The sequence below is a fragment of the Nicotiana tabacum genome, chromosome 6 (assembly GCF_000715075.1).
Source record: "Nicotiana tabacum cultivar K326 chromosome 6, ASM71507v2, whole genome shotgun sequence".
NCBI lineage: Eukaryota > Viridiplantae > Streptophyta > Magnoliopsida > Solanales > Solanaceae > Nicotiana > Nicotiana tabacum.
The window spans coordinates 167,952,903-167,974,659 of record NC_134085.1 but is presented as its reverse complement, the minus strand read 5'-3'; the positions used below and the strand labels follow the sequence as shown (position 1 = coordinate 167,974,659).

General features: G+C 36.8%; 2 protein-coding genes across 3 annotated transcripts; both read left to right on the top strand.

Annotated features, from left to right (window-relative positions):
* The first annotated feature begins 10,158 nt into the window (after positions 1 to 10,158).
* LOC107820050 (uncharacterized) lies at positions 10,159 to 15,348 on the top strand. Its single transcript, XM_016646256.2, has 5 exons — positions 10,159 to 10,733; positions 13,408 to 13,444; positions 13,542 to 13,778; positions 13,925 to 13,972; positions 14,607 to 15,348. The coding sequence occupies exons 1-5, from the start codon at positions 10,432 to 10,434 to the stop codon at positions 15,093 to 15,095; spliced, it is 1,113 nt and encodes a 370-aa protein (XP_016501742.1). The 5' UTR covers positions 10,159 to 10,431; the 3' UTR covers positions 15,096 to 15,348.
* Positions 15,349 to 15,812: 464 nt separating this feature from the next.
* Positions 15,813 to 21,757, top strand: LOC107826694 (protein argonaute 4B-like). 2 transcript variants are annotated; one of them, XM_075254427.1, is made up of 23 exons: positions 15,813 to 16,244; positions 16,520 to 16,772; positions 16,851 to 17,056; positions 17,166 to 17,384; positions 17,473 to 17,609; positions 17,691 to 17,788; positions 17,863 to 17,960; positions 18,056 to 18,227; positions 18,302 to 18,418; positions 18,595 to 18,702; positions 18,814 to 18,876; positions 18,947 to 19,060; positions 19,150 to 19,315; positions 19,401 to 19,513; positions 19,607 to 19,744; positions 19,870 to 20,000; positions 20,165 to 20,230; positions 20,551 to 20,611; positions 20,700 to 20,811; positions 20,897 to 20,973; positions 21,131 to 21,225; positions 21,307 to 21,338; positions 21,480 to 21,757. In XM_075254427.1, the coding sequence occupies exons 2-23, from the start codon at positions 16,533 to 16,535 to the stop codon at positions 21,596 to 21,598; spliced, it is 2,682 nt and encodes an 893-aa protein (XP_075110528.1). In that variant the 5' UTR covers positions 15,813 to 16,244; positions 16,520 to 16,532; the 3' UTR covers positions 21,599 to 21,757. The 2 variants fall into 2 exon arrangements, with proteins under 2 accessions (XP_075110528.1, XP_075110527.1); XM_075254426.1 differs by having other exon boundaries at positions 15,813 to 16,772.

Genomic DNA, 21,757 nt, shown 5'->3' with positions numbered 1-21,757 from the left:
CCCCCAAAGATAATAACGCGTTAGTCACTTTAGGTGCGCTTTTAATAAGTTACTTTCTTAAACTCGGCTGTGCATTTCATGTGACCCAAATCAAATCCCAAAATGTTGAATAAAATGTGTTCAGGATTGCCAGTGCATTTCATGTGATGCAATCCAAAGACACGTTTTAAACAACGTTCAACTTTCTCTAAAAATAATTGAATAAAAGCGGTTGAAAGCTAAATTTGGCACATAGGTTCTACATGTATTAAAATCAGATAAATAAGCTGAATATGACAGTTGAGCGACCGTGCTAGAACCACGGAATCCGAGAATGCCTAACACCTTCTCCCGGGTTAACAGAATTCCTTACTCGGATTTCTGGTTTACGGACTGTAATACAGATTCAACCTTTTCCTCGACTTGGGATTTGAACCGGTGACTTGGGACACCATAATTATCCCAGGTGGCGACTCTGAGTCTTTTAATAATAAATCTCATTTCGATTGTCCTTTAATTGAAAAAACTCCTTTATGCCCTTGCGGGTGTAGGTAAAATGAAGGTGTGACAATTTTTGTGGAATTGGACATCACAAAACCATTGCCAACAAGAATAATAGTTAAGGATCCGAGCGGTAGGCAATTTAAACAATCAGTCGCATATGATTGGAAGCATATGTACTGTAGCACTTGCTTGCAATTGGGACATAATTGCCAAGCCAAACAAATACAACAACAGATAAATAAGTAGCAGAAACAGTAGCAGGAATGGAAACCAAAGGAGCAGAGGAATCAAGGATTTACAAAAGATGAGATACAAACAGCAGCAAGGATACATAACTAATACACAAAATGTAAAATATGTAGAAAGCAGCAATTGAGGAGAATGAAGGGTGGCAAACAGCAAAGGGCAAATCAGCCACAAAAAATACTCAAGAAGCATCAACAAGAGGAGTAGCAGTGTGTAATGGATTTAATGTTCTTAATGAATCATGCTCTAATACAAAAAAGTAATATGATAAGCAGGGTTGATGGAGGACAATGTAGTCATGGGAGAGGTGTGAAGGAAGGGATACCAGGCAACATATCTAAATAAAATTAGTTAGTTGGAATGTTAGAGGAATAAATAAAGTGTATAAGCAAAAGGAGATGCATAGGTATATTAAAGAACATAATATTAGTATTATGTCTATTATATAACATAGAGTACAAGAAAAGTTTTCATAGAAAGTCATACAAAAAAATAGCTCCTAAATGGGAATGGTATGCAAATTATGATGGTGGAGGAAAGAGTAGAGTATGGGTTATCTGGGATCCAAATGAAATCAGATTCACTATGAAGGAATATAAAACTCAGTATATTCATGGAGAGGTAGTTATGCTGGATACAAAAATAGAATTTAAATTTACAGGCATCTATGGGCTGCATACAGTAGAGATAAGGAAAAGTTCATGGAGGGACTTAATAAGGTGGAGTCAATATCAGACAAAGCTTTGGCTATGTATGGGTGACTATAATGCTATACTGGCAGTGGAAGATAGAATAAATGGTAGCTCAGTACAAGAAAATGAAATCAAGATTTCAAAGAATTCCTAACAAATACTGGGATGTGTGAGATGAGAACAGTAGGAAGGGATTACATATGGACTAACTCACATGTATTTAGTAGAATAGACAGGGCAATAGTAAATGCAGAATGGGTAACTAACATGCCACAAGTAGATGCTGTGATTATGGATTCTCTCTTCTCGAATCATTCCCCTTTGTGAGTTAAGCTTGGAGAAGAACCAAAGACCTCAAAGCCCTTTAGGTTCTTCAACTATCTGACTAAGCACAAGGATTTTCTTTCAGTAGTGACAGAAGCATGGAATAAATCACAACAAGGGGGAAATATGGCAGGAATCTGGAGAAAACTGAAGGATGTTAGAAGAGCATTAAAATGGCTGAATACAAATGAATTCCAAGCAGTAGATTTGAGGGTAAAAAGTGCTAAACAAAAACTATATGATGTCCAAGAACAGATGAGAACTACAAGCATATCATTACAGAAGTTTGAAAAAGAGAAATAACTGAAGCAGTAGCTAGAGAAATGGGCTACTATAGAGGAAAGCATTTATAAATAGAAATCTAGAAATCAGTGGCTGAAGTTGGGTGAATCTAATACTTCATTCTTCTTTGACAACATGAAGAATAGAATAAGCCACAATAAGATCAGAAGCTTGAAGACTAATGATGGAGAAATAATTTAGTCTAGGGAAGCAACAGAAAATGAAATAGTGAGATTCTATAAAGGACTATTAGGATCTGCAGCTGATACCATACCAGTCATACAGCCAGTTATTATGAAGGAGGGAAATGTGCTAGATAGGAGGCAAAAATTGAAGCTAATTGAACCTGTTACTGTAGAGGAAATTCAAAATGCTTTAAAAGGGATAGATGATCAAAAGGCTCCAGGATGTGATGGCTTCAAATAAAAGTTTTTTAAGAAGGCATGAGATATCACAGGTCAAGAAATATTTAAGGCAGTGTTTTAGTTCTTCAACACAGTTGAAATGCATCTGCCTATTAATGTAACAACTGTTACATTGATACCTAAGGTTCAACATCCTTCAACAATCAAGGATTTCAGGCATATTTCATGTTGCATAGTGTTATACAAGATTATTTCAAAAATTCTAACTAACAGATTGCAAGGGGTGATGGACCATTTAGTAGATAAAAGCCAGTCTGGCTTTGTTCCTGGAAGAGTTATCACAGATAACATAATACTAAGTCATGAACTAGTAAAAAGGTATGGGACGAAGGGCATTTCACCTAGATGTATGATGAAACTAGACTTGCAAAAGGCCTATGATTCCATTGAGTGGGAATTACTAGAGAAAGTTCTGAATAATTTGAACATTCCAGAGAGGTTTATTCGATGGATCATGGTATGTATAAGAACCGTATCTTACTCTATACTCATTAATGGGAAACCTGTGGAACCATTCCAAGCTAGAAAAGGCCTAAGACAGGATGATCCACTGTCACCATTTCTTTTTGTACTTGGTATGGAGCACCTCACAAGGAGTTTCAAGACTTTGAAGTATAAGCCAGATTTCAATTTCCATCCTAGATGTGATAAGCTAAATATCATTCAACTGGGGTTTGCAGATGACTTGCTGCTATTCTATAGAGGAGATGCTATTTCTATCCAAATGGTATTCAACTGTTTCATGGAATTCTCTAAGGCATATAGCCTAAAAGCAAACACAACAAAGAGTTCCATATACTTTGAGGGTGTACCATAAGATATACAATAGAACATAGTACAAGTAACTAGGAGATTTGCCTTTCAAATATGTGATAATCCCAAAAGGTCATTATTTATTTTTAAATTGAATTCTGCGTTCCAAGGCCTTAAAAATCTCTTTTAGCATTACCTCGATTTGTGTGCGCAATCCGAGCGCGTAACCGGAAAGCGTATATGTGAAAATCCGTGAAAAATGATAAATTTTGACTATACAAAGAATTAATTTGACTTTGGTCAACGTTTTGGGTAAACGGACTCGGACTCATAATTTGATGGCCCCGGAGGGTCCGTAGGAAAATATGGGACTGGGGCGTATGCCCGGAATCAAATTTCTGAGGTCTCAAGCCCGAGAAATGAATTTTTTAAAGAAAATTATTTTCTAGAAATTTCTATGAGTTTTGGAAATGAAATGCATTTGAAATTTAATAGTATCGGGCCCGTATTCTGGTTTCGGAGCCCGGTACAGGTCTTATATGTGAAATAAGATGAGTTTGTGAAATTTGGTAAGAAACGGAAGTCGTTTGAGGTGATTCGGACCCGTAGTTGTGAAAATTCCTACTTTAAAATTTTTGAAGATTTTCTTAGATTCCTATGCTAAATTCGTTGTTTAAGAGGTTATTTTGACGATTTGATCGCAAAAATAAGTTCGTATGATGTTTTTGAAATATTATACATGTTTGGTTTGTAGCCCCGAGGGCACGGGTGAGTTTCGGAAGGTTTTGAACTTGGAAACGATTGCAGGATTCCAGTTTTCTAGTGTGCTGGTATGTTCTTCTTCGCGTTTGCGGAAGGACTCTCGCGAACGCGAAGGGTTAGTTAGGCTGAAGGAAATGTCCTTCTACGCGAACACAAGACACAAGACCCAAACGTGAAGCCTTGGGGGTGTTTCCCTTTGCGAACGCGGACCTGCTATCGCGAACGCGAAGGCCTTTGGGCCTGGGGAGGGGGAAGGGAATTTTGTGCTACGCGAAGGCGGCCACTAGCCCGCGAACGCGAAGGCTCGAGGAGTCAAAGCTCCACGAACGCAAGCCAAAGGTCACGAACGCGAAGGTCACTTAGGCCCAACTCTTCGCGAACGCGATCCTGTCCAGTGATTTTAAAACAGAAGCCAAATCGGGATTTAATCAAAATTTCATAACTTCTTCTTCCAAACTCCAAATTGGGGGATTTTTGAAAGAGGATTTCACCACCAATTTATAGGTATGTAATATTAGACTCATTTTCTTTAATTTCCATTAACACCCATTAGATTTCTAGGCTTCAAACCATGTTCTTAAGGGTAGAAAATTAGGGATTTGGGTAGAGTTAGGACTTTTTGTATAATTGTGATTTAGACCTCGTTTTGGGGTCGAATTTTGGAACTAATTATATATTCGGGCTCGTGCGTGAATGAGTGATCGGGTTTTGGTCTGAACCTCGTGTTTTGACCAAGCGGGTCCGGGGTCAATTTTTGACTTTTTGGAAAGAATGATGGGAAAACTATAATTAAGCATTGGAATTGGATTGTTTAGCGTTTGTTGATGTTATTAAGTCGATTATGTCTAGATACAATTGATTTGGAGTTGAATTCAAAAAGAAAAGCGGTGTTTGAGGCTTGAGTTGGTCGTGGAAGTTCGAGGTAAGTGTTCGGTCTAACCTTAGCTTGAGGGATTAGGAGTTGTGTCCTATTTGCTATTTGCTTCTTGTTGAGTACGACGTATAGGTATGGTGACGAGTATCTATACGTTGGTGTCGAGCATGACCGTGAGTCTTAAATTGCAATTTATTGTATGTTCTTAAATAGTACTACGGATGCTTTAATTGATGATTCTCGACATTGAGCAAGGATTAAGTTTGTTTTCGTGAAAATTACTTAAAATTGAGTGTTGGTGTTAGCTGAGGTGAGCAGAAGTTGGGTTAAGATAGGTTATAGTTGTTTCTCCTTTGCCGGGACGTATTTACTTTTACTGTCGAATCCCTTGCCGAGACTCTTGGTATGGTTGTTGCTAAAGGTATATAAATATTATGTTGGATCGGGTTGCACGCCGCAACAATACTATATATGGAACGGGTTACACGCCGCAACAATGTTATGTTGGATCGGGTTGCACGCCGCAACAATGTTATGTTGGATCGGGTTGCATGCCGCAAAAATGTTATATTGGATCGGGTTGTACGCCGCAACAGTAATATAAATGGATCAGGTTGCACGCCGCAACAGTATTAAATGATAGGTTTCGGGTTGCGCGCCGCAACAGTATTATTATGGTTTTGTTGTAAATCATGAATTGTTCTCTCATATTTCTCTTAAGTTTCTGCTGGATTCGATATTTCCCCCGTAGCATGTACCCCTCCCATGTTAATTGTTTATTCCTATTTATTTTCCGTTGTATATTATATTACTGCATAGGTTTATCTGGAGTCTGGTCCTAGCCTCGTCACTATCTCGCCGGGGTTAGGCCAAACACTTACCAGCACATGAGGTCGGTTGTGATGATGCTACACTTTGCACTATGTGCTGATTCCGGAGCAGCTTTTGGACAGTAGCGCTTGGGGAACCTACCTTCAGTCCAGCCAGAGATCCCGAGGTAGTCCTGCAGGCGTTCGCAGGCCTGACGTTCTCTTCTACATTATTATGTACTTTGTTTTCATTAGATTTCGCGACAGATTGTATTTTTTCCAGTCATTTATTGTAGTAATCTTAGTCCGTCTGTGATATTGTAACACCGGATTCCGGGTAGAGATGTGTGTTGTCATTATCGTGGTCTTGGCTATTATATTAGATTAAGTCTTCCGCTTGATTTCATTTATCGTTAATATCTAAATGTTGGATATTTGTTAATTCAGATTGTTAAAAAGGGTTAAAAATGAAAGAGTTAGAAATTTTCTATGTTTAGTAGCTTGCCTAGCTTCTACGAGTAGGCGCCATCACGACTACGGAGGGTGAAAAATCCGGGTTGTGACAAAATACCTTGGAGTTCCACTCAGTACTAAGAGGATTTCTATGATACAATGTCAGCCACTACTGGAGAAAATAATAGGAAGAATTACCTCCTGGACTTCAAAGTATTTATCTTATGCAGGAAGGTTGCAGTGGATCAAAATAGTGTTGTTCTCTATCCAAATATACTGGTCGCAGATATTTGTAATTTCTAAGAAGATGATGAAGAAGATCGAAACAGTCTGTAGAACCTTTCTATGGACATGAAGAGTAGATGCTTAAAAAAAGGCTTTGTTATCATGGGACAAAGTGTGCTCTCTAAAGGCTGCTGGTGGATATAATGTACTGGATGTGCATACATGGAATAAAGCTGCAATTTGCAAACTACTATGGAATCTGTGTAAGAAGAAAGACAAATTGTAGGTTCAATGGATTCATTTGTATTATAGGAAAAAGCAAGAAGTGTGGGAAACCAATCCAAGCAATGCATCATGGATAGTTCAGAAAATCATTAAGGTAAAGAGATATGTAGAGGCAGCAGGGGTCAATATGAAGGAACCGACATAATGGAAATACTTCTCTGTCAAGAAATGGTATAAAAGCATGCGAGGACAATATCAAAAAGTATTATGGAAGAGATTAACGTGCAACAATTTAAGGGCTCCAAAGTGGATCTTTGTGCTGAATCTAGCTCTACAAAACAGACTCCTTAAAAGAAGTAGACTTCATGCGTGGGGAATTGCAAATGAAGTAAGCTTCCCCTTGTGTAATGAAGCAGATGAGACCATAAATCATTTGCTGTTTAAATGTAGAATTGCTGGAAGTATATGGAGCAAGCTGCTACATTGGCAAGGCATCGCAAGACTTTTGATGGAGTGGCAAAGGGAGGTACAATGGGCTGAAGACAAAGCAACAGGAAATAATGCAAATGCTCAAGTATATAGACTGACTTTGGCATGGGCAGTATACCATATATGGAATGAAAGAAAACACGAGAGTATTTCAAGAACAACAGAAGATAATGGAAGTGATAGTTAGACAAATCATAAGTTGCAAATAGGGGATCAAGAAACAATAAGATAGAGAAGAGAATGACATAAATGAATTTCTATCCTTGGTTTGATATTGAAGACTTGTAGTAGAAGTTGTGTGAAACTGAGAATGTCCAGTTTCAGATTTTGACATTGTACATATTTGCTATTGGTAAATAAAATCATTTAATTACCAAAAAAAATAATGATAATAAGAAGAAGAAGCTAAACTTAGGATGATGCAGGATCATAATATTTCTAAAGTTTTCTTTAAATTCGTAGTGGAAACAAGAAAATCATTGAAATACTTCGGTTTTCAAAGCTTGATTGCTCTAAATTAAAGAACATTCAATAACCTAACTCCTAAGTTTAAAAATGTAAAGTTTTAATTTAAAAGCATAGGAATTTAATTATAGCTTAAATGCATTGGGTAGAGATTACATCCATCCTCAAAACATTGCAGGATTAAAGGAAACTATTGTCATATTGCAAAATGGGTTTTTAATTTTAATAATCGTCAACGATCAAATAAGCGAAGAGTTTTCTATTAAAAATAAGAGAAATAAATATTTGTAGATAAGTTGTAACGGAATTAAAAAAAGAGACGAAGAGGAAGTGCGGACTGAAGAAAGGATATGATTAGCATTCGAGAACCCCATTCTGCCCGTGAAATAAGCTAATGATTCGTAGAAGAATTGCATTAAGCTTCTATTTTTAAGAATAGGTGAAATCAATATCCACACTAAAATTGAAAATCAAATACTTTGACTCTAATGGGTTGTTTGGTAGGATGCATTAGATAAAATAATGCATGCATTAGCTTTGTGTATTAATAATACATTGTTTGATACACATTTTGAACATATGCATTACTTATGCAAGCATTAGCTATACATCCCATTTGGTATTATCCTATGCATAACTAATGCATAGAAAACAATGGTATTAGCAATGCAATGAGTTTTAATGCATGCATTAGCTTAGTTAAAGACAAAATTGTCCTTTAAAATTTATGCTTGATTAAAATATGCTAGTTAGTATATTAATGCAAGTTCAAAATAATCCAAATAGTGAGAAATAAAATTATATCCCTAGTAAATAAATAAATACTTAGCATATTTTCTTTTTTTATAAATAAATATTTAATTTTATTTTACAATATAGGTAGACAAATCAAATAATTTTTTGTAAACTTTTTCATATAAAAATATTTCTCAACATATATTTCTTTTAAAAAGTTAGAGTGTGAACTAGTTTTGAGGGCATTTTTGTAAACAAATAATTCTTTTAGAAATTGTGCAATGCTTTAATACATCGAACCAAATAATGGATAAGAAATATGTCAGCATAATTAATACCGACATAACTAATACAAGCATAACTAATACCAGCATTACTAATACACCTTATTCAGCATTATTCTTATGCACCCTGCCAAATGACTCGGCGTTGAAACTCGTTAAACCTTTTTGAGAAGAATGAGGTAACACCATAGTATCCGTCTATTTGATTTTTATGTGATGATGTCTGATTAATATAATAAATTAGTAACGTTAGACAGAATACCAAATGGTGACTGAAAAGAAATAAAAAATATCACATAAATTAAAGTGTGAATAGTTCAGTTGCCTTTCACTTTTAAAGTTTTATAAAACTAAAATAGTGCCAAATATTTTTAAAACATTTTAAAATAAGTATCATGCAATAGTGTAATAACGAATTTGTCACCCAAAAACAACAATGAAAAAGACAAAAATAAATAAATAGCAGCAGCAGGTGTGCAAATTGCAGGAAGAGTAATGCATAAACCGCCGAAAGTGGGACGAGCGGACAATATGAGGACACGTGTACAGCAACCCCCCGAGGTCCGGTCTTCCGTCTTCATCAATCAATTTTTCATTTTCTTTTAACACACTATATATTTTCACTATTAGCCACTAAAAGTAATCAAGTCAATAAAAAGGAAGGACAAGGCTGAAAATGAAGACATGTGTTTAAGCAATCATTACTAAACCACGGTAAGAATCCTATGAATGAAATTATCATAAAGTTTCTGCCAACTAGTCTCTCTGTGTCACCTTTGCCCTTTATTACTATTTGTCTATAGACTATATGTATTAAAGGGCACTACATCAAGTTTTATTAACGACTATTTATGTATCTTGGTTATTCTAGGTAATCAATTTAACTGATAACTCAGACCAATGCTTCCTGTTAATAAATATATAATTGAAAAAATAACATCGTCTTGCACTATTAAGATAAATTTTCAAAACAGATTATCTTTAAAGCAACAAGAAAAGCCAGTTTCCTTATTACTTTTTGCTTTAATCTTTTGTTTTTAGCGGCTCATTGAAAAGTCACACAAAACGCAGTTGGAACTTTGGAGCCAAAATTGAGAACTTAGGTTGGAGCAACAAATAATCAACTTAAACTTAACAAAAATGCAAATATAATATATCCAGTTTATCCACTTCATATAGTTTGGAGAAAAATACATAGAAGTAATATATTTTTCTGGCATAAAACTAGAGAGTAGGATATGCATATTTATCTGTTTTCTTTAATTGTTTGGATTGTGGTGAACTATGAATGGATAGACAAAACTAGAAGGAAAAAAGTTCTTTAATGAGATAGTAACGTTACATTTAATTTCATTCTCCGACCTTAGCTGCCTCAGTTAGTAGGACAAAAAAGAACAAGGAGGATTCTTATATTTTCTGTTTATCCCAAAAAAAGCCAAAGAAAAAGAGTATTAACATATAGTAATACGTAAATAAACAAACATTAAGAAAAAAACATTTCCCAGTTGGCACATTCTTTTCCAGTGATAATCAGATATTATAATTAGAAACAGTAACTATAGTTCAAAATGAGTAGTAGTACTACTACTACTATAAAGTAAAGCATGCACATGTGGCCATAGTGTAATGAATAGGAGACATCACAACTGGGGCTCACCTCTTTCACTTTTCTCATAATTTTATCTTCTTTTCCCTCTGCGAAAAAGGCCCCTCACTCTCTCTCTCTCTCACACACACACTTTACCATCTTCTACAGCAAAGCTGCTCAAAGGAATGTCCTCTTCTTCTTCTTCTTTTCTTTTTCTCTGAATCCATCTAAACTCATAAATAATTTCTACTCATTTGCATAAGCTAATTGAAATTCATACTGCAAAGAATTTGTGTTTTGATAAAGAAGGATACAAAATGGGTGGGGTAACGTCGTCTATGGCGGCGAAATTGGCTTTTTTTCCGCCGAGCCCACCATCCTACAGGATTATTACCGACCAAGTTACTGGTTTGTTACTGTTAGACACTTTTCCTCACCGTGAAAACGTCGACGTTTTGAAGCTGCCCACTCGCCGGGGAACGGAGATCGTCGCCCTTTACATTCGCTACCCAATGGCCACCTCAACTTTACTTTACTCTCACGGTAACGCCGCTGATGTTGGTCAGATGTATGAGCTCTTCATCCAGCTTAGCATCCACCTTAAAGTCAATCTCATGGGGTATTTATTATTCTCTTTTTCTCTCTTCCCTTATTTCAAAATTACCTCTTTTTTGTAGAATTAAGGTTTTTTTTGATAGTTGTTACCTCTGAAGTTTTACAGTTTCGTGACTGTTTGTTCTCTGAAGAACGAATGTTACAGTAATTGCCCCTCTGGGAAATATCAAGATTGCATCTTTTTTCAGGAATTGAGATTTAATTCAGGAATGGAACCAGGGTTATCCATACATCCTTTTTGGTCTTTCTTATCATTTATTTTGAGGACTTAGTCTTATCAGCTTGAGTGATGTGGATTGTTGGCTGTTGAGGAGTAGTCAAACTTGGAAGACTTGATATTTGATTGAATCTTTTCCTATGTGATCTCATGCTTTAATATCATGATATATATCAAGTATAATCCTAATTCGTAAATGGTTCTTTGAGGTTTTTTAGATAGTCCCTACTATTTACCATTATTCCGCAAATGCATTTTCTTTCCCTCTTTCCCACTTATACATGTAGAATCTATTGTCTATTGGAGATTCTTTTGTTACTTCTGGATTTTTATGTTTGTGATAGTATTAGACTATTATATCTAAAGATTTCTAGTCCAGGATGGTAACCACGCTGGTGTTTGCGAAGATGACTTTAACGACCTGGGAAAAACCAAGTGTTGGAGCTGAGCTGATGACTACATAAACCTAATGAAATAAAATTAGAGCTGAAAATGGACTTCAATTTCCCTCATTTATATATATACAAGGAAAGATGCGAGAAATACCAACTTTCATAACTGCAAAGAAAGCGTACAAAACATGGCGGTTGAATCTGATGCTAATGTCTCATGCGATGGTTTTAAGATCATTCATGAAGTCATATACAAGTACAATGTGTGTGGATAAACAGCTAGATACTGTGAAATCAATACTTTTTAGAACTAAGAAGATACACTGCCTTCATCTGCAGCTTGATCAAAGGTTGATCTCGTGTTCCATTTAGTTTTCTGAACAATTCAGGAGTTGGATAAGGGGCATTCCAGGTGTTGTGCCTTCTAAAACCTTGAAATTTGGTATTTGGAGATACAGGGGAATTTTCTTTGGCATGGGATGAAGATAAAGCTTTAGAGGAAAAGAATGAGTTTATATGAATTGGATGTACAGTTGGCATAGATCCTTTTTGCGCAAGAATTTTGATATTTTTGCTGAATCTTCATAAACTCAGAAGATTAAAAACTTAAAAGGGAAATAAGTTTCCAAAGGTTCTACCTTGGGTAGATAATTTTCCTATCTTCTTCTCTGCCAACTGAGAAAAATGTCTAGAATTGTCTTCTTTGAAGTAGTCTATACTTGAATAGAGTTCTCCTTTTGACAACTGGTGGAATGTTTGACTAGGAACTTAGATGGGAAAAGATGGTACGGATTAATTTTTGAAGAAGAAACAATAACTTTGACTAGGAACTTAGATGGGAAAAGTTGGTACTGTTTAATTTCTGAAGAAGAAACAATAAGTTCAAAAATAAACAAATAAATAAATAAATTCTGTGGTGGTTCTCTGCTTAGTTATGAGTGCTGTAAAATTTGGGGATCTCCTGAGATAGCTGCGGACAATTTTATTTTGATAACTTCAAATAGGAGTTTATGATTCAAGATGCACTTGAATCAGGATTTATCAATGGAGAGAAACAAGGACTGATTAAGTTTGAAGAAAAGAGTTTCCTTTCAGCATTTTTCTTGCTGTAGTAAGTTATGAATTTTGTGTGGCTTGGTTTGACTGCTTCCATTCTGCAATACTGAGTGGTTAGTGTAGATGTATTGCTAGCCATTGTAACCTATCCCCTACTAAAAGGTTGACAAGAAAGTTTGGTCCCCAACATATGCCAGCAAGGCTTGTACTTAATCTGCTCATTTTAGCTTTATAGTTCGATTTCCATTCTAGGAGATTTCACTTGATAAAATGCAGTATACTGAACTGCATTTATGAAAGACTTTCCCAAAAAAGCCCCTCTCGTGACATCACAAGCTTTTTGGTGGAATTTCCTTATGTGCCCAGCGCCCCTTACAAGCATGTTTCGATTGAGTGTAATTCTCCTTACATTTTCACATTATTTTTATGTATGTAAACTTAACTTCGTTAGTCTTGTGTCCTTTTTTAAAGAAATTTAGAAACCTTTATTAGTCCGGTCTTAGCTAAATTTAGCTCTAACTTAGCCCCCAGGGCCTAGCTCAAGTGGCAAAGGGTGGTGGATTTGTGTCTTAGGTCACAGGTTCAAGCCCCCACACCATGCAAAGCAAAGCCTGGTATTTAAGTGGAAAAGGGTAGAGGGGCGGACCCATTATCCACCGAGTTTCGAAGGCTGCGGTTGGTCCAAAGGATCGGCGGCCCTAGACAGATTTCTCGGTCATCAAAAAAAAAAATTTAGCTCTAACTTCTATCAATAAAAACAGTTTCAGTAAGTAGAACCTAGAGGCAGTGAAGATGCTTGATCAATATGGCTAGTTCACCATTCTAAACCATCTTTTCTGTTTGTAAGTTTCCCTGTTCAAGAATCTGGCATGTATTCCGTCTGAGTTCCTCATAGAATCTAGCACAAGTAAATAAGACTAATAGTTCTCTCCATTGATCTATCATTTAATTGGAGGATAACTTGGATATATATATATATCACCTTATTTTGTTTTGTGTTTTAAATGATGCAGATATGACTACTCTGGCTATGGACAGTCATCTGGCAAGGTAATTGGCAATAGAACTTTCTGGAATAATAAGGCTGATTATTTCATTAAGTGCTCAGGAGCATGATCCGAATTTGATCTCTAAATGCTTTATGCAGCCAAGTGAGCACAACACTTACGCAGATATTGAAGCTGCATACAAGTGTCTTGAAGAGAGCTATGGTGCAAAGCAGGAAGACATAATACTTTACGGGCAATCTGTTGGAAGTGGTCCCACCGTTGACCTGGCTGCTCGTTTGCCTCGATTAAGAGCAGTTATTTTGCATAGTCCCATTCTATCAGGTTTAAGGGTCATGTATCCAGTCAAACGCACATATTGGTTTGACATCTATAAGGTAAAATAGCTGTCAATTGATCTATTCAACTCTTTCAGATTCACCTTCTTGGGCCTGGTTAACTGTATTTTGTTTTTTATTTGTTATAAACAGTAGTATGTATGAAAAATCCACCATTGAACATGGTTTTCTTTTTTACCGTGCAGAATATCGACAAGATCCCATTGGTGAAATGTCCTGTCCTGGTCATTCATGTAAGTAATATCTCCTCATGTACACATCATATTTGTTTGAATCGCTCTTTAGTGTGGGCTTCTGTGCAATAGATGAGATTATATTGCTTCTTGAGTTAAATAACTGGCAAAATGTTGATATATAATGGAAAACACGCATGGCAAAATGTGGTTCTGCGCTGTGGAACATTATGGTAGTTTACTAGGGATATCTTGTTTAGCTCTCGGAGCAACTCTGCCCGAGCGACCATGCTTAACACATTCCTGAGGGAATCAAAATGGATTTGACACGAAACATAAATGTACACTGAGGTCAGTACATTACTAGAACTATGTGAAATGGTTCCTATTTTTCAACCCCGCCAAAAACCCCTCAGCAGTAGGGAAAAAAAATAGTTAACAGGCCACATTTCTTATGAAGTGAAACGTGTTTAAAGTTGAGCAGTTCAATCAATTAATTAACTAGACCAACCATTTGGGATTGGCTGTATGAATCATCTATGTCCGTTCTACTCTATTCAAGCGCATGTCATTTGCTTTGTCTACTCTATTGTCCTATTTTCCCCTCTGCATGTGTGTTACGCAAGTAGCTTTATTAAGTCATCTATAGCAATTAACTTTACCGTCTTCACATGAGTCTCTTCATGTTGTGCAGGGCACTTCTGATGAAGTTGTTGACTGCTCTCACGGGAAACAACTATGGGAGCTATGCCAGGAAAAATATGAACCATTATGGCTCAAAGGGGGAACACATTGTGACTTAGAACTATACCCCGAATACATCAGACATCTGAAGAAGTTTGTATCTACTGTTGAGAAACCTCCCTCTCAAAGAAACTTATCAAGAAAAAGTATAGACCGGCCTGAACAATCACGAAAGAGCACAGACTGTTTTGAAGGTCCAAGAAAAAGCACTGACCGGAGAGAGAAACCAAGGAAAAGCACAGATAAGCCCGAAAAATTGAAAAACTATGACTACAAGTTCAGTGAAGATAAAATTTCTAAGCTAAGGATGTCTTTTGATCAGGTAGAGAGGTCGAGGAGGAGTGTGGAATTTTTTGAGAAGCCTCGAAGAAGCATTGACCAGCAAATGGAAAAAGCGCGGAAAAGTGTGGACTGGCTAGATAGAATTAGAGCTGGTTGATTTTGTCAATGATATTGTAAATTTCATGATCACCTCCAAGTTATTGTGGGGGAGTATAATAGTGCAACAAGTTGACAATTAAATTATGGTTATCGGGTGTATGGGTGTGTTTTAGTTGTGACGTTCAACGGGTTTGTTTTAGTTAATGTTCAACGGAGCATAACTTTTTTTTTCTTTGTGCTTCTTTCTTCTGTTGTTAAAAGAACAAATGAGAAATATAGTTTGGCATCTCATTACAGTTGAGTTTGATTAAGCGGCATGCTTTTGGTTCTTGTTTCAACCATAAGAGACGGTCTTTTGTGTTGATCTTTCAAAGAGTTCCTCTCCCCCCCCCCCCCCCAAAAAATAAATTGTAGCAACAAGAAATTCTCAATTGTAAGGTTTGCTTAACTTAGTAAAGTAACTTATGGAACTAATTACGTTGCATTTACCCAAAGGAAGAGCATAAAAAAAATATGTTCTTTGCCTTGGGGGTTGAAGTTGGAGGTAAGGTGATTTCTTTTCATATGCTTATCTTAAATGGGACGAAACCTAAGTGGGACGGATTAGGCTTCTTCTCATCTGGTTGCAGGTACTCAATAAAATAGTTCACGTATAAGAAAGCTTATCGCTACACAAGGCATTCGGTGTTCACGCAGGGTCCGGAGAAGGGCCGTACTCCAAGAGATATGATGTAGACAGTCTACCTCCGGAGAAGGGCCGTACTCCAAGAGAGGTTTTCCTTGCTGCTTTTTGGAATATTGCACGACTCAACCTGCAGAAATAAGGATTAGGACTTCAGCACAAGAATGTCTCAAATCATACATAACCTTTTGGAAATATATTAAACATGTGGAACTGCCCAGAATTTCTACAGTACGTCTTGGCTAGAAAAGAAGCAAGAACATCAATAGTCATGGCACGATTCAGATAAGAATGAATCTCTCTGTACCTTCTACCCTTTTGTACTAGCTGCTCTTCCTATTTTACCATATGTGTAAATACCCTCTCTTGCCACAATGACTATAACATGATTAACGTTTCTGATATTCTCACTGAAGTATATTTTAGACTATAAATGAAGAACACATTCCCCAAACCATTAAGTGTTCGAAAAACCATTTTCTAATCGTTCTCGTCTTTACGTAAAGAACTTGTGGTCATCTCAAGGTAATATTCTTCTTCAATATGATACAAGAGCAGATTGTTGTCCTCATAGCTAATATGTTGTCCTCTTTCGAGTATTTCCATTTAATCTATCTGATGAAATAAGAAATATGGCTGTCTAGGTAGTCTAAAATTTGTAATGGGATTATGCTTCTGCACAATCTAGTTGGTCATTTAGTTCGTTCATTTGTTTTATGCTTTCATAAGATGATATAGTTCTATTCACTTAAGCGCATAATCTGTGTTGCGACTTTGTCAATTTATTCTACACAATTTAGGAAGCAGCAGTCAATGGCGTCTAAAGGGACGTTGTCAAATTTGCCACCACCTCCCCAAGAAATCCCCCCAAATGTGGTTCCCATGCAAGTTGAACCAGGGAAAGGTTGCGGATCACTTAGCGAGAGATTAAGGCCAAATTTTAACCAGATGAATGGACCTCGTCCAGGGGTCAAGGGAAAGAAGATACATCTGCTGACAAATCATTTTAGAGTATGCTTTCAAGGTGGCACAAGCCACCTACATTCATACAGTGTAAGTTCATTTTATCTTGGTTTGATTAGTACATGGAAATTTGCAGAGCTAAAATATGGCTCTTTTAACTTGTGAAAGGTTAATGTCCACTATGAAAATGGGGACCCTGTCACCCGAAGGAATTTGATTAGAAAAGTGATTCAAAAACTCTGGGAGATATACAGCTTAGAGTTAGGAGAGCAAGCATTTGCTACTGACGGGCAACAGAGCCTTTTCACCGCCTGTCCTCTACCAAAGAAGAAGCTAGAGTTCACAGTTGTGCTTGATGTTGCAACATCGAAAAGGTAATATAAAGGCTTTAAGCATTTCATTCAATCATCAAATGGGTAATTATTCATCTAGCATCATTTTTTTCTTTTGGTCTTTTGGGCTGGCTGTCTTTGTCTTTAGCAGTAAGACAGATAGCAGCCTTAGTGGCAATGGAGACTTCAGCGAGGGTGATCAAAAGAGGCAGAAGATCATATCCGGATTCAAGACTTTCAAAGTACAGATAACCTTTGTTTCCGTCATCCCCTTTCAGTCCATGCTTGATGCACCAAATGGAGTAAAATCAGGAAATAATGAAGTTCTGAGAGCATTAGACACCATTTTGCAACATTCTAATGCAAAGAGGTGCATAATAATCCACCAAAAGCTAGTTATTTCTAGCCAAAAAAATCAATCTTGACTTTTTATTTTCCCCATTTTTTGTCCTCGACAGAAATTGCCTTTTGCTTCGCCAATCGTACTTCTCCAACGAGATAAGGAACTTCATGGACTTGACTGGTGGTATCCTTGGATGCCGAGGTTTCCACTCGAGTTTCCAATCTGTTCAAGGTGGATTATTTTTTAATCTTGGTAAGTTAATGTACTTTCCCTTGTATTCCTTTCTAACCATTTCTAGCAGTTTTAGTGATGCTTCTAACTTAACTTGGACAGATGTATCTACTACAACAATTATACAACTAGGTCCACTTGTTAACTTTCTAATGGCCAACCAAAATGTGGATAATCCCTTCAAAATCGACTGGACTAAGGTTACATCAACTTTCAACATCTCTCCTGGATTTTGCTGAAATTATGTGTTTAATTCTACTTTCTACCACTGCAGGCAACGGGAATCTTAAAAAATCTCAGAATTAAGCTAGCACACTCCAATAGAGAACACAAAGTCACTGGACTTAGTGACAGGCTTTGCAAAGAGTTGAAGTAAACCCTTCAGCTTCTAAATTTTTTCCTTAATTTGTTCTCGTTTTTCATTCCAGTAATTTGTTTCTCTTTCCATTATGCTGTTTATTAAACAGGTTTCTTCTGAGACTGAAGGGATCCCATGATCAAAATGACAATGTCCAGACTGTTGAGGTGACAGTTTATGATTATTTTATTAGGAGACGTGGAATAGAGCTCAGTTATTCATCAAACTTGCCATGCATCAACGTGGGGAGTCAGCATCGTCCCCAGTTCATTCCTATTGAGGTAGTAGTTTTTATTTGCTTCTGTTTTTTCTTGTTATCCCAGTTCTTAATGTAATTTCTTGGATATTCCATTAGCTCTGCTCTTTGGTATCCTTACAACGATACAAAGAGGAATTATCCATACACCAACGATCCTTGCTACTGAAGAAGTTGCGCCAAAAACCGATGGAAATCATCAACGATCTTAATGAGGTAGCTTCACACCCCTTTACTCTTTTAAACAACAACAACAACAAATCCAGTTTGATCCCAACATGTGGGGTCTGGGGAGGGTAGTCTGTACGCAGACCTTACACCCCTTTACTCTTTTGACAATCTATATTTTCAGACTTGAGGCATAATGCCGAAAATTATTTCTGCTTTACTAGGAACTTAAAACCAACAATTATGACACAGACCCCATGCTACGAGCTTGTGGGATCTCAATTAATAAATCATTTACTCAAGTAGGAGGACGTATTTTATCTCCACCACTGGTAGGATCTTAGTTTAATATCTAAATTCCTTTTCTTTTCTTTTTTTAAATTATTGTTATAATTATAACTTGAAATCGGATGGCTCATACTTCCAAGTTGCTTCAATTTCAGTTGAGGGTGGGAAACAAGGTAGATCTTGTTCCTAAAAGGTCTCGCTGGAATTTTAATGACAAGGTGATTCACATTATTTTATCTAATATCTATATGTTCTGATTGGGAAGGACATCATTAACCTCTCATGCAGAAGTTTGCAGAGCCAAAAGGCATTGAATTCTGGGTTGTGGTTAACTTCTCTACTGGCTTTGACATTCGTTCTTCATACACCGAGCTGGCAAAATTGGGTGCAATGGAGGGAATGGTGATATGAATGACTTCTACAAGATATTTGACACATGCAAAGCTTTCTAGTTATTCACTGAATAGCATATAAATTTGTCTTTGTTGCAGCACATTCGTCCCCCAGCATTTGTTTTTGAAGAGAATCCTAAGCATAAAAAGAAACCGGGCTCTGTTCGAGTGGACCTGATGTTTGAACAAATAATTTCAAAATTTCGCAAGGATCCTCCTCGATTCATTCTCTACTTTCTTCCTACGAAGTTTTCTTGTTTATATGGTTGTAGAAATGTATCCATTCAGATCTACAATTTTTACTTTATTGGTTACTTGAGTGACTCAATTTACTGTTTTGACTGTCTTAGGTCCGTGGAAGAAAAAGTGCCTTATGGACTTTGGAATACGTAACCAATGCATTGCAATGAACAGAGTTGACGAAGCTCATCTTGCTAATGTTATCTTAAAAATGAATGCAAGAGTAGGGGATACATAATACATACTTGGATACCTTTCCCTGATTTGCATATGTTTTTTTATTGTTTTTAAATTCTAATTTGTGGTTTTCTTGCAGCTTGGTGGTATAAATTTTATGCTATCAGCTGAAGTTTCACAGACCATACCCTTGGTTTCTAAAGTTCCTACATTGATCTTAGGCATGGATGTTAGACATGCTGCTTCTGCACGGTCAGATTTACCCTCCGTTGCTGCAGTAAGTCCTATTCTTGTAACATTCGCAAGTAGCCATCCTTCATTTTATAACTTCTATGGCTGAATGTTTTTGCACAGTAAAGCTTGCTGTGATTTGATAGTAATCTCCCTATTTTTGTGCATTAGGTGGTTGGTTCTAGACAGTGGCCAATGATTTCTTGTTATGCAGCATCTATTCGTGTCCAACCTCCTAAGACTGAAACTATACATTCACTCTTTAAACCAATTTCAGAAGGGGAGGATACAGGCATAATCAGGTAGTGATTCCTTCCTATACCTTCAATAACCCTTCATCCCATTTTTGGTTTGCTTGGACAGAAAAACATATAGGACACGAACGATGATGAAGTTGGGATTCATATCAGGAGTTTGGTATAGGTCGTCTGAAGCATCTTAGGCTAAATATTTTTGTTTGTACTAGGGAGCTGCTGATGGATTTTTATGCAAGCTCAGGGAAGAGGAAGCCCGCTCAGATTATTATATTCAGGTCCAAAATCTTGAATTGATGTCTCTACGTCCTGACTTTAAAATTATCATCTGCATCCCCAACTATTTCTTCATTGCTGATTATGCCATTTCCCGATTGCTGATACAAGGCATTTTACTGTGGATCCTCATATGGTCCATCATAACAATATTATTATTTTCTCGCTCATTATCAGAATGAGTATTGTCTTGAGATTGCATTCTTGTTTGCCTATGTATAGTCCTTGAAAACCTCAAGGAGATGGGGGCTAATTAGGATTTTACTCACATATATGAACGTCAAAAGACTTGTAAAAGGTTTTGCTAATGCAAATTTTTCAGGCAAGGTTTATGTGAAAGTCAATTCAAGCAAATTATTAACGAAGTGGAGGAAATTATTAAGGTTTGCACTGTTATCCGTTATGATCAAGGCATATTTAAATTCTGCCATGTTGCTCGCGATTCTTATTTCACTTTATGGACCACTATAGGCCTGTAAGTTCCTGGATGAGACTTGGTCTCCTAAGTTCACTCTAATTATTGCACAAAGAAGACACCACACAAAGTTGTTCCAACCTGATTCCAGTGAAAATATTCCTCCTGGTGAGCTTTCAAACCCCTACAACTTTAAGTATTAGTGAAAACACCAGCATAATATAAATACATTTGAATACTTTTCTAATGGCAGGCACAGTCGTCGATACTAAAATTTGTCACCCGCTGTATAACAACAACTTCTACATGTGTGCACATGCAGCAAGAGTTGTGAGTATTTTACTAGCAAATTAACGTTTTTTGATGAAAAATCTGAAGCAACGCTTTGTCACTTACATAGAATGTTCAGTAAGGTTTAATATAGCTGTGTTGTCACTAGCATACCTGTATTCACTATATAATGTAAAAAACATAATCCAAATTTCAGGGGACTAGCAGGCCTAGTCACTACTTTGTTTTGCTGGATGAGATTGGCTTCTCGTCGGATGATGCACAAGAACTAGTCCATTGTTTATGCTACGTGTAAGTTCGTAGTTCTTATGCCTGAGTTTTACCCATTGTTTGAACTACTCTGATCTTTTCTATTTTGCCTAAACATTTTAGGTCTCAGAGATGCACCAGTGCTATATATGAAGGTAAGGACTAGTTATCAATGCAGTAGCCTGAGTAAAATGGATTGCTACTCATTTTTTTCTCTCTTGATTCTGAATGACTTAAGCAGAACCAGTAATAGGAAATAATTCACCAAATAAGTTGTCATTCTTTGGTCTTTACAGTGGCTCCGATTCGTTATGCTCGTTTGGCTGCGGCTCAGATGTTAGAAATTGTGAAGTCTGAGGGGCCTCAACTGCCGAAGTTGCACAAAAATATCAGGGACACAATGTTCTTCTGCTGATCTGTTGTACCACAATCTGTTAAAATGTGCAGATTCTTTGTGTTAAAGGCATTGGGAATTTGGGATTACAATAGAAATCTTTCTCTGAACAAATTAAACCTCAGATTGGGTTTATTGCTATATCAGTATAGACAGTAGGACAACTTTATATTTACTGCA

Bases quoted from the DNA above. Each gene is read 5' to 3' on its own strand.
- LOC107820050 (XM_016646256.2), top strand. From the start codon at position 10,432: ATGGGTGGGGTAACGTCGTCTATGGCGGCGAAATTGGCTTTTTTTCCG. The intron at 13,445-13,541 runs GTAATTGGCAAT...TGCTTTATGCAG, and splicing joins ATGGACAGTCATCTGGCAAG to CCAAGTGAGCACAACACTTA. The intron at 13,973-14,606 runs GTAAGTAATATC...CATGTTGTGCAG, and splicing joins GTCCTGTCCTGGTCATTCAT to GGCACTTCTGATGAAGTTGT.
- LOC107826694 (XM_075254427.1), top strand. From the start codon at position 16,533: ATGGCGTCTAAAGGGACGTTGTCAAATTTGCCACCACCTCCCCAAGAA. The intron at 19,061-19,149 runs GTGATATGAATG...TCTTTGTTGCAG, and splicing joins TGGGTGCAATGGAGGGAATG to CACATTCGTCCCCCAGCATT. The intron at 20,612-20,699 runs GTTTGCACTGTT...GGACCACTATAG, and splicing joins AAGTGGAGGAAATTATTAAG to GCCTGTAAGTTCCTGGATGA.